The sequence below is a fragment of the Zingiber officinale genome, chromosome 2A (assembly GCF_018446385.1).
Source record: "Zingiber officinale cultivar Zhangliang chromosome 2A, Zo_v1.1, whole genome shotgun sequence".
NCBI lineage: Eukaryota > Viridiplantae > Streptophyta > Magnoliopsida > Zingiberales > Zingiberaceae > Zingiber > Zingiber officinale.
In genome coordinates this window covers 5,424,395-5,436,704 of record NC_055988.1, presented here as the reverse complement: position 1 = coordinate 5,436,704, position 12,310 = coordinate 5,424,395, and the positions used below count along the sequence as shown (strand labels likewise).

The 12,310-nt window shown below is 37.7% G+C and overlaps 1 protein-coding gene across 6 annotated transcripts; it reads right to left on the bottom strand.

Moving 5' to 3' along the window:
* Nucleotides 1-7,717: 7,717 nt before the first annotated feature.
* On the bottom strand, nt 7,718-11,713 carry LOC122040607. Of its 6 annotated transcripts, none has more exons than XR_006128654.1 (5): nt 11,312-11,713; nt 11,047-11,224; nt 9,113-9,558; nt 8,916-9,010; nt 8,490-8,768 (listed from the first exon to the last, which is right to left on the bottom strand). XR_006128654.1 is itself a non-coding variant. In XM_042599974.1 (4 exons), exons 2-4 carry the CDS (start codon nt 11,083-11,085, stop codon nt 8,756-8,758), a joined length of 498 nt encoding a protein of 165 aa, XP_042455908.1. In that variant the 5' UTR covers nt 11,086-11,224; nt 11,312-11,713; the 3' UTR covers nt 8,490-8,755. The 6 variants fall into 6 exon arrangements, 1 of the variants encoding a protein (XP_042455908.1); XR_006128655.1 differs by having other exon boundaries at nt 8,916-9,007; XR_006128656.1 differs by having other exon boundaries at nt 9,113-9,544.
* Nucleotides 11,714-12,310: the final 597 nt, after the last annotated feature.

Here is a 12,310-nt window from a genome sequence, read left to right as displayed (position 1 = left end):
ATTCACACCCCCCCTCTCTAGCCGTACGAAGAGATCCCAACAAGTGGTATCAGAGCGAAGGTTTGCTCTTCATCGGATTAACACCCGGGGAGCACGAGCTAGAGGATGGATCTACTCGGAGAAGATGTCACCATTCCACCCTTCTACGAATGCGGTGACTTCGCGTATTGGAAGGTAAGGATGAAGTACTTTCTTATGACTAACATAATGAATTGGTTTTATGTACAAGAAGGTTTTTCTCCTCCGGTGGATAGGGAAGGAAAACCTCTTGAGAAGAAGGAGTGGACCAGAGAACAAATTCACAAATCCGAAATCAACGAAGAGGTAATGAGAATAATTAAATTTTCATTGCCTACTAACATCTTGTGTAAGATAGGTTACAACAATGCCAAGGAATTATGGGATAACTTGGCCAAGTACCATGAGGAGAGCTCCACTTCAAATCATGAAGAGGAGACAAGTGAGTCATCAAGTAGCTCACATCATGGAGGAGAGGAATTAGAAGTTGAGGGTTACTCAACATCTAAGGACGAAGAGGAGGAGAGTTCTTCTTCAAGTTCGGAGCAAGAAGAAGAAGCTTCTACCTCTGAAAGGGATGAAGAAGAGAGCTCGCATCCACCCTCAACCCTAGGTAACTCAAGCAATTTAAGTCCAATTAAATTACACATTATGTGCTTTGAGTGTAGGGAACATGGACATTACAAGAGTAAGTGTCCAAAGAGGGTAAGAAAGACTCCACCGGCGCCAAAGGTCAAGGAAGCCGGAGTCCCGAAACGCAAGGGCAAAGAGCACATCGTGTGCTTCCAATGCAAGCAAAGGGGACACTATAGGAGCCATTGTCCGAGGGGGAGGCAACCTCACAAGGGCAAGAGACCGAGCACATCGATAGGGGGTGCTAAGGCAAACCCTAAGGTAACCTCTAAGGTTCATTTTTGCAATTCTAATAAAATGCATGCTAGGAATTTTATTGCACTTGTCGATAATAACAAGCATGATAACCTTAGGAATCAATACATGTGCTTAGGAGCTAAACATGTGAGTCTAGATAAGGATAATTCTAGAAAGGCTAACCCTAGGATCAACCCATCTAAGGCTAAGGATAACGTAGGTAGGAATCCTAAATCAACTAGACATATGCCTAGGAATACCTCAAGGAAGAGTGATAAATCAAAAATTGAGGTATTAGAGAAGGAGAATCAAGTCTTGAGGTCAAGACTTGACTCTCTAGAAAAAGCTCTTAAGGATTTGACTCTAGGGTCTAGGGGTCAAAAACCCAAGTCCAAGGACAAGAAAGGTTTGGGTCACAAACCTAAGTCCCAATTGGTCAAGCTCACTTATCATAATGTTCCATTTGATTATGGAACAAAACCTAGGGCTAGGAAGACCATTACCAAGGTCACAAGGGGAGTCACCCCTATAGTTGACCTTGATGAGTCCCAAATGACCAAGGCCTCAAAGCCTAAGAGGGTCATTAGGAGGGTTGCTAGGGAAGTCATCCCTAGTGAATATTTAGTGAACCCAATGAGCTCACATAGATATTGGGTTCCTAGGAGCATCCTCTCTACCTCATAGATGGGTTAGAGAGTGTCAACTCCGCTTAGAAGGGTAGTTAGCCCAACTTTGAGGAAATTGACACTCAAGGAGCATTTTCAAGGTTTTGTTAACCTTTGAAAATGAAATAGAATTACTAGTTACTCCTTGAAGAGCTAAATGTGCCTAATGGTGGAAATATCATTTTTAATCTTAAGTGGCACAATTTGAGGAAAACCTAGAGAAATACCATAATTGGGATTTTGGTTTCTCTTAGGGATATAAGGGCAATCTAGGATTAGATGTTAAATTAGCTAAGTGATTAAGGATACTTAGATAGGTAATCTAGGTATTTCATTTGTGCTAACTTACCATAATTGTTTGCCATATGCCATGTCATGACATCATATTTAATTTATGATCATTTGAAATGTCATGATAATGCTTAGGTTATTTATATGTCATGCTTTAGTTAAGTTTCATACTTTATGCCATGACATCATGACATTGGCACATGTTTTCATTTATGATATCATTTTATGCCATGTCATCATCTCTTGCATTAATAATCAATGAAATTGATTTAAGGATGAAAAACACATTTTGATATTGAGATCAAATTTGTGTTTAGAAAATGCATGAGACCTTAGTCTAAGATACCTAAACCCATATCTCACATCAAAATTGACTTGGATGTGTTTGATACACTTTAGATGTGTGTGAGATATTAGGATCATGAGTTAGGATCAAGGTGCATAGTTTTTGTACCTAGATGAGCCTAATTCAAGAAAATGGGGATCATAGGGAAAGCTTGTGTACAAGTCATGTACATTTAACCCTAAGATTATGGTCCTAAATTAAAAGGTTTAAAATCATTTTGAAATTGATTTGGAAAACCTTGATGAAGCCATCTTAGTGATTGCATTCATCATTGAACATTGTGATACAAAATTGACTTAACTTTGAACTATTTCAAAGTTTTTGAATTTTGTATCAAGATTTGAAAATGGAAACTATTTTCATAGAAAATTATTTTTCCGTGATAGTATATGGTATGAGGAGTGTATCCTCAAAATTTTACGATTTTTGGAATTTTCTGGAATTTATTAGGAGTTTCTGAATTTCCGGAGAAGGGAAATCAGAAATCTCTGATTTCAGAGTGTGGATCGGTCACCGGACCAATCCAGGGAAGTCCTGATCGGTCTGGTGACCGATCAGTGACGATCATGTGGTAAGCTGATCGGTCTACGAACCGATCCAGTGAAGTGTGGATCGGTCTGCAGACCGATCCAGTGAGATCCAAAGAGCTTGGTGCGATCTGGTGAAGGCCTGATCGGTCTGGTGACCGATCAGTGACGATCCAGAAAGCGTGGATCGGTCTGGGGACCGATCCAGGGGGTTTCTGATCGGTCCAGGGACCGATCAGTGCGTGCCAATTTCTGATTTTTCAACTGTTGTCTGAAATTTCAGTTCTGGAAGTGGTGTTTTTGGATTTCTAAAGGTTTGGAACTCTCAAAGACATTGTTGGTGCAATGGTCAAGGGGAAGTGGACCTTTAGGGGGAGTTTTACCTAATTGTCAAGAGGAGTTGACTTTTAGGGGGAGTTTTTACTCCTTAAGACTTTTGAGGATTAGTGATATGGGATTATCACTAAGTTGATTGTTGAAGTTAGTATCAAGGGGGAAAATTAAGAGTTTCAATGAAAGGTATGAGACTTTCTTTAGGAGGGAACTCTTGACCTTGATTCACTCTTTTTGATGTGTGTCAAAAAGGGGGAGAATTATTGGGGAACCCAAGTTAGGTTATCGGGTTAACCTAAGTTTGGAAAGAATGTTCAAGGAAGAACATTGGAAAACCTGAGTTAGGTTATCGGTTTAACCTAACTTGATTATGGTTTTGTCAAACATCAAAAAGGGGGAGATTGTTGGTGCAACCTTAGGTCAAGGTTGACCTGGTTGACCCGACTCGAGTTGACTTGACTCGAGTTGTATTTTGATGTTTGACTTGGGAAGATTGTTGATGCAACCTTAGGTCAAGATTGACCTAGTTGAGTTGTATGTTGATATTTGACGAAAAGAGAGTTCTATTCTTGATGTTTGACAAGAATAGATGTTTGGGAGATTGTTGGTGCAACCGTAGGTCAAGGTTGACCTGGTTGCCCTGATTCGGGAAAAAGTCCAAGTATGGAGACTTGGCAACGGAAAAGTCCAAGCAGGGAGCTTGGCACCGGAAAAGTCCAAGTATGGAGACTTGGCATTGGAAAAGTCCAAGTATGGAGACTTGGCACTGGAAAAGTCCAAGTATGGTGACTTGGCACGGAGAAGTTCAAGCAGGGAGCTTGGCACAAGGGAAAGTCCTGGTGAGTGAAGCCAGGCAGTGAGAAAGTCCTAACTGGGATGTTAGGCAGTTGGAAAGTCCTGGTGAGTGAAGCCAGGCAGTGGCAAAGTCCTAACAGGGATGTTAGGCAGTGTGGAAATCCTGGTGAGTAAAGCCAGGTGAAAACCCTAGTGAGTGAAGCTAGGTGAAAGTCCTGGTGAGTGAAGCCAGGCAAGGGAAAATCCAGATGGATCAAGGGTGATCGGACATCTGGTGTTGGAAAGTCTAAGTAGATCAAGGGAGTGATCGGATACTTGGCACGAAGAGGAAAATCCAGATGGATTAGAGATGATCGGACATCTGGTGTGGAAAAGTCTAAGTGGGTCAAAGGGATTGACCGGACACTTAGTGGGGCCTAGCAGGTCGAAGGAGTGACCAGATGCTAGATAATGTACCAACAGTCAAGGTTGACGGATGTTGGTGTGGAAGCCTTAGGTTTAGGGTCGAGAAGTTTGGATCGATGCGTGACCGATCCGGTGATCTGCGTTTGCCGACGGTCCGGTGACCGATCGTAATCGATCGATGGCTCATCGGTTGTAATCGATCGGTGCGGAGACCGTCGAGGCAACGCAACCTCGCGAGAAGAAAGTCGTGGATCGGTCTGGCCGATCCACCCATGGCTGATCGGTCGGCGGACCAACGGGCATAGATCGATGGTGAGGGCTCGATCGATCTATGGACCGATCGGGAGGTTCCGATCGGTCCACGGATCGATCGAGACGCCGATCGCGAGGGACGAAGCCTGATCGGTCCGTGGACCGATCGGAGGTTCCCGATCGATCCTTGGACCGATCAGAATCTCCTCTGGCGAGCTTCTTCGCTCTTCTTCTTCGCGGTATAAAGAGGGCTACAGGACTTCGGTGAACTTTTTTTTCTTCCTCTTCTTCTTCTCTCCTGCCTGAAGCTTCGCTTCTTCGGTGCTCCGAGCTTTGCTGAGCTCAACCGTTGCTGAAGCTTCGCGTGAGCTTCTGAGTTGCTTGTTGCATCTGTCCGTGAAGTTGCTACTTCATCCGGGACCCCAGTCGACGAGAAGGAAAGCTACTGTGTTTACATTCCTGTTGTATTTTGTTCTTGCTATTCTCTTGTACTCTTAGCTTGCTGTTGCAAGTGATTGTGGCGAGGTTTCTCCACCCACAAGGAGTTGATATTAGCCGGTTCTCCGGGGACTCATCCACCGACGGATTGATAGGGCTCGTCCACCTTACGGACACGCCGAGGAGTAGGAGTATCATCTCCGAACCTCGTTACATCCTTGCGTTGAGGTTTGATTTCTTCTCCTGTTTTCTTTCTGCATTTAGTTTCCGCTGCGCTAACCCTAGTTTGTAGAAAGAAACGCGAGTAATTGGGGTCGGCTATTCTCACCCCCCCTCTCTAGTCGTACGAAGAGATCCCAACAACTAGGTCTTTCACCTGGCTTCACTCACCAGGACTTCCCTCCTGCCTAGCTTCACTCACTAGGACTTCCCAGTCAAGTATCCGGTCATCCTTGACCTACTTGACTCTTCTTCATTCAACTTTGCATTGTAAAACATCGAAACCCAAACCAAGACCAAGCTTGGTCAACTAGGTCAACCTTGACCTGAGAGATGTTGCACCAACAGTTATAGCACCAGCAGACAAGGAGCTTTGAGTTTCAACACTCTTTGAGGTAATCAACTTCTATTCCATTTCTTCTTCTTCTTCGGTGTTTCCATGGTTTGGCAAGTGAGATTAAAATGTTCATGTTCTTGAAGAACCTGTCTTTTTGTTCAGTTATGGAGTGTCTTTGAGTTTTACGGGTAGGTGGGATTTGTGCATTAAGTTAATTTTGATAGTTCAAAATAGAGATGTTGTAGATTTATTAATAACAAAGAAAGAAAATATATCTATGGTAGTAATGTGAAATGAAAGTTTTTTCTTCATATGGACTCTAAACAAAGTAGTTCAGCATTCATATTATGAATTGGACATAGTATCTATTAGATTTCCAATCGATTTTGAACATATGGATTTACCTTTGAATTCACTGCTCCTTTTGATCGCTAATATCTAAAAGACATTATTGATTTGCCCTCTTACAGTTTTTTTTAAGGATGCCATGGATTTTTTTTTTAAAATCAAAGTAATGAAAATTTGATTATTAGGTTGCTATTTTAGGGCATCATCAAGTTACAACAACATCGACAATACGAGATTTCAATCTATAACATTTAGGGATTGTGGACAAAGAATATTGATGTGTGTTTCTAAATTAACCAAAAATCTTGAAAGATACTATTACAGATGTGGGCAATATGGATGACAAAAGTGGGTGACGACCGATACTAGTTTATCCTACACAATTGAAAGTGAACACAAGACTTCTCATGAACATAATTTGGGAATAATCGATGTTCCAAAATTCATTTGGGTGTTAGCGATAATGAACTTGATTCTCTTAGTCGTAATCCAGATTGGGTTGTTAGTTCATATGTTTAGTTAGTGTTAAGTAATGTTGATGTTGTAATGTAACTGGCTAAATGTTTATAATTCTGGACGCAAAATTGGTTTATTAGTTTATATCATTAAATACTGTTGAATAATATTGGTGTTGTAATTATGGTATGATAATGAGTGTTTTCCATTGTTTCAATAAGTCTCTGTGGCATGCCTGCATAACAAGTTGCTACCATCTCTGATTGCAATGATAACAAGTTCTCATGCAGGTAGAAGGGATCATCATTCTGAAAACATATGTTAGCTTAATGTAAGGTTGCTGCAAGTAGAATGGATCAATCAGTTTATCTCTGATTGAAATGTGTTTTTATGAATTTCAATAAAGATTTGGTCTTGGCATAAGTTTGGTCACCGAAAAGGAAAATCATCGTCTCTCTGTTCTTTACTTCTATTAGCCCTATCTGTTTTGCTCTTTCTAGCTGGTAAAGTTTTCTTTTCATTGATGAAATGTGATGCCATTGATTTGAGACAAGACATATTGTAAAATTTATGTGATGTTGATGCTTAGTTTTGCTTGGTAGTGCTTGTTTGATGCAACAGTTCCTTAAGAATGTAAAGCAACCTGACACTTTCATTCATTAAATGCACTGATAAATCTGTAATTATTTTAAACAGGGGCAAAACTAGGATTTTACTATAGGATGGACTAAATTTAAAATAAACTATTATTTTTTTATATGAAAAAATTTTATTTATACAAAAATTAATGTATCATATTATATAATAAGTCTTTCATATCATTATAATATTTCAATAAAATATAAATAAATAATTTAAAAAATAAAAACAGATTAAAAGAATATAAAAAGAATAACTCTATAAGACACTAAAAATATAATAAATTAAGTTTATTGATACTATGTTTTATTATATGAGACTTCTCATCAAACTTATCTGTTATAGATTCAACATCGGGGTTAGTTAGAAAATATTTGGACTTTTAGAATTTGTGTTAAATTTGAAGTCTTGGTATAGAGATGAGGATATATTGAGCTAGTTAAAAAATTTATAATAGGATTTAGTATTTGAATTAGATAATATATCTCTATAAGGAGGGACTAGCTTCTTTTGTTTCACCTCTAAGTCAACCGGACTTCGCAGTAAAAATAAAATTTCAATCACAAATCCATTTCATTTTTTCTTTCTTTTAACTTAAAAAAATTGATATTTTAAAATTATAAAGATTATTAATGATGGTTATTTTAAGTTTTCTTCAAATGTCATCATTTTAAATTAAAAAAAAAATTAATGGATTCTTGACACGTATGAGAGGTAGCCTGGGCTAAAGCCGAGGCTAGCCCTCTCTTACATTTCGCCTCTGATCTTAAAGGAAGGGTTACAGTTTGATAACTATACACTGAATTTTTTTCATAATATATGAATCATGATATGGGCTTATAAAAGATGAGCCCATGAGGAGAAGATGGCGTGCCAACGAAATGATTTGCTTTTGGTTTCATTTTTGTGTTGGCTAATATGTTTTAGACACCTTTCCCTCCTTAATTCTTCAGCTATCCTATTGTTATTTCTCTTTTGTTCTTTGTGCTGTAGTCTTCTGCATCTATGATCTGTGGACTTCCCTTAGTGTCTTACTTTTCCAATTTTCACCTCCTTACAGACCATCCACTCTAAAATCTCTACAATCAGAAATTCCAACAGCTCTCATTGGTGAACACTGTCACTTTTCTTCCTAAATGACATTACCAGTGTTGCACAAGCTGGTTATTTTCAGCCAGAGGCCAGAGGCACTACAAACAACAGGCTACAAGCTATCTATGGGGCTTCTTTACGGCCTCGGTGCATTGGTATATGCAACCCCACCAGTTGTAGGCCTGAAAAATATCAAGAATATTTAAACATTTGGACTTTCGGATATAGAAGAAAAGATTTAAGATCTGAGAGAAAATAATAGCAGCTTTAGGAACTTACAGGCCACCAATTCCATAGAATTTAGAATGAATATTAGCTAATAGCAATTATGCCAAAAAAAAAAAAAATTGCAATTTCAAAAGAAGCTATGCCATTTCCATAGAAGCTAGAATAATGGTTTCACATTACAAGTAAGCTAAAGGATAGTACTTATGCCAAAAAATTAAACTATGGCAAAAAGAAAAATAGAAACCAACATTATACTTGTGTATAAAAATAGCTCCAAATCTAAAAAGACTTCAAATACATATGAGCTTTGCAATTATGCCAAATAAAAACAACAATAAAGTAAGCTTCAGGTACATATAAGCTCAGCCACCAATTCAATTAAGTTCTAAATTAGCATGTGGGTCATACAGTAACTTCAGAAAAAACTTTAGAACTAGGAACTCCCTATAGCAGTTTCAACCCTTCATATATCGTAGAAGCTCTAGAAGAATTTCACTCAGCACAGAGAGCTGCAAATTGAAAGAATCAACGAATAGGATAACAATTATGCAAAAGGAAAACAGAAACCAACATTATACTTGTGTATTAAAGTAGGTCCAAATCTAAGCAAGCAATCTCAGAGTGTTAATTGCAATTGAAATAATGAAGTAACTAACCAGATGCATATGATGAGCTTAACCACCAATTCAAGTTCTAAATCAGCATGTAGGTCATATAGTAGTTTCAGAACAAACTTCAAAATCAGCAACTCCTTACAGCAATTTCAACCCGTCATATATCGTACAATTTTTTTAAAACTAGCTAAAAAAAGACCACACAATTATTTTAGGTATCTATTATATGAATCATTTACCTTCTTCGGGCCTTTGCAATTGATTTCTTCACAATTTGTTCAATCTTAGATTGTTTCCTCTTTGTGGATGGACAACCTCGAGCTCTTACTTTTAATGGAGAGTGTATCACTTTTGCACCCGATGTAGATACTTCTTTCAATTGTTCAACCCTTGAATGCTCAAGATCAATAGCAATCAGTTTTTCCTTTGTGTCTTTCAAAATTTCTACCAAGACAGAACAATTTGCGTTATTTTTTGCGCCAAGTTGCTGAACCTCTTGTATCAATGGAGTGAGAATATTAGACCGATGTCTTTCTCCACCACAACCATAATCATCATAGATATTACCGATACTTTGATACCCACGCTTAATATCTTTGCGCCATCGGTCCATAATATAATTTATAGGAACCTCAATCACCTTCATTCTTATCAACACATTGATCACATGCCTACATAAAATTCCCTGAAACTCAAATAGATGGCACACACACTTCAATTGGCAATGTAACTCCGTATAATATACCCTAAAGGAAACTTCTTTTACAGGTTCTCCATTCTTTCCCAACATAGTTTCTACTACTTCAAATATTAAAATTGTCCCTTCTTCTTTCAACAAAGAGACATTGTAAAACATCAACCATCTTGGAACAACTCGAATAAGTTGTTAGTGTAAGCATTTTGAAATTGCCTTTCAATAGGATGACCAAGAATAATTGGCATGATAGAATTAAAAGAAACAAAATCTAAATGTTTTTCATTCTCAATCTTATTCTTTAAAGCACTATCATACTGCTCAACAAATTGCTTCAAGGATGTTTTAGAATGGATGTAGTTATCATAAAAATGTATTCATACTTTCACTTCTTTGATATATGGACATACTTACCCAAAACTTATCTTTAACATATATAGGTATCTATCTATTCTGTTCTTTATGCAAAGATTTCAACCAATCATTGTTCTCCAGATTAAACTCCTCAAACGAATCCAATACTTTATTACATCTAAAATGTCATGACTTTCCAGGAATCAAGATATGATTATGTTCAAGGCATACACTAGTTATCACAAAGTTTCCATCATTTCGAATAATAGCATTAATCTTAGCTTTGTAATTCGTCTTAGTAGAAGGTCGAGGGTATAAAATATTTTTTGCTTAAGATACTTTCCTACCATTTTTGGCGCATCTAATAGAGAAATATTTTTGCTTTCCATCATCTCTATTCCTACCACCTAATTTGTAAATATTGAAACCAACATTGTAAGCATAGGGAATTATAAAAAGTACCAACTTCTTCAGATAAAAAAGTCATTCTAATCTCAGGGAGCTTGACTTCATTTACACTAAATAGAGATGGGTCTTGATCTGTATGGTCATTGTTATTCTTTATTTCATTTGAATCAATTTTTCCTTCTTCCATGAGACTTTCTTGACCTATATTTATTAAAAAAATGCAGGGCCAAAAATAAATAGAAAACATAGACAGAATAAAAAAAAAATGAAACAAAGTTGATAAAAACAAAACAAAGCTAAAAAAAGAATATAGACCTAAATGACCTTCAATTCTTCACCTGATTCATATAATTTGCAAACAATAGACTAATTGCAAGAATACAACTATGAGCATGAACAAAATTCAAGCAAATAGTAGACTAATTGCAAGCATACAACTATGAGCATGAACAAAATTCAAGCAAACAGTAGATTAATTGCAAGCAAATATTAGACTAATTGATTAGAATCAAAACAAAATTCAACAAAAAATCCACTTATGAGCATGAACAAAAAAAAGAGAGTATATAGTTGAGCTATTTAGGCTGGAAACCTAGCAATCTACGGATGTATAAACTAAATCCCCTTTAATTTTGTTGTTTTTTTAATCAAGCATGAAATCGATTGTTGAAATTGAATTGGAGAAGTGTAGAGATGAAAAGAAAAAAAGTAGGTTACCAAAGTTGCGACCGATAAAGTAGTGCCAAGTCTGTCCATACTTGCTAGTGAACTCCTTCTTGATGTACTCCATGATGTCCTTCTCCAACTAGTGCTTCTCGGACGCCTGATTTCACACACCACCACAAAACTTGATGTGCCATAACTTGACCCTATAGCTAGGTCAGGACTTTGACTCCTTGGAAGGGAGAGTGAAGAAGGAGTTAGTGCAAGGGAGGGAGAAACACAAATTACAGTAAAAATGCAAACGAAGAAAAAAACTCACTATTTTTTTTGGATAAACTCCTTCGCTCCTCTCTTCGAGAATGGGAGGGAAGAAGCACCTCGCCTCATAGGGAGGAAGCGAAAGGAGAACTCAAGGTTGTGATCAAAGAAGTTAGGGCACGAAGGGGACAAGCTTCGCTCCTCTCTTTGAGAACGGGAGGGAAGAAGCGGCTCGGGAGCTTCACTGAGGAGGTTCGCGAAAGAGGAAGGAGGAGGAGGAGAGTTAGGGCATAGGAGGAGAATCACGAAGGAGTTTCACGAAAGAGGAAGGAGGAGGAGGAGATATAGGGCACGGGAGGAGAATTGTGAAAGAGGAAGAAGGAGGAGGCGGAGAGTTAGGGCACGGGTTGCAAAAGAGGAAGCCAAGTCCACGATTTTTGGTATGAGTTGGACTGAGGTGCTTGGCCATGTAAGATGCCAACTCAGTTGCAAAGAGTTATCACTAAGGAGCTTCACTGCAAGAATCATTACTCTATTTGTTTATAGTAAGTAAGATTTAGACACCCAAAATAAATTTTTATCTATATGATTGATAAGAAATTTCTTTGGAACATATTTTTGTGATATTTTTCTAATTTATCCATGATATTTAAGATACCAACTTAGGCTTCTATAACCTTTTCAAGTATTTTGATTAACATATGTAGAATTTCTAGATTTTTTAATTTGGTTCTTTAATTTTTTTTTCTTCTTTTAATTTATCATACATTTTTAAAGGGCATATATTTTCTAACCTTGTTTTTAATTCAAAAACTTCCTTTTTCAAATTATTATTTTTAGATTTGAGTTTATATAAGGATCTACTCATGGATTTAATACCTGTATATAATTGGTCAGGGGGTAATAAACATACTTCACTTACCGGATCTCCTGTGAAGTTTGTTTCTTCCTCCTAGTTGAAGCTTTCTTCTTAGGAGTCTCCCCTTCATCTATGTTCTCCTCTTGGTGACTTGCCATCAGTGCAAGTCTAGCCTACTCCTCCAGATCAGATTTAGATGAT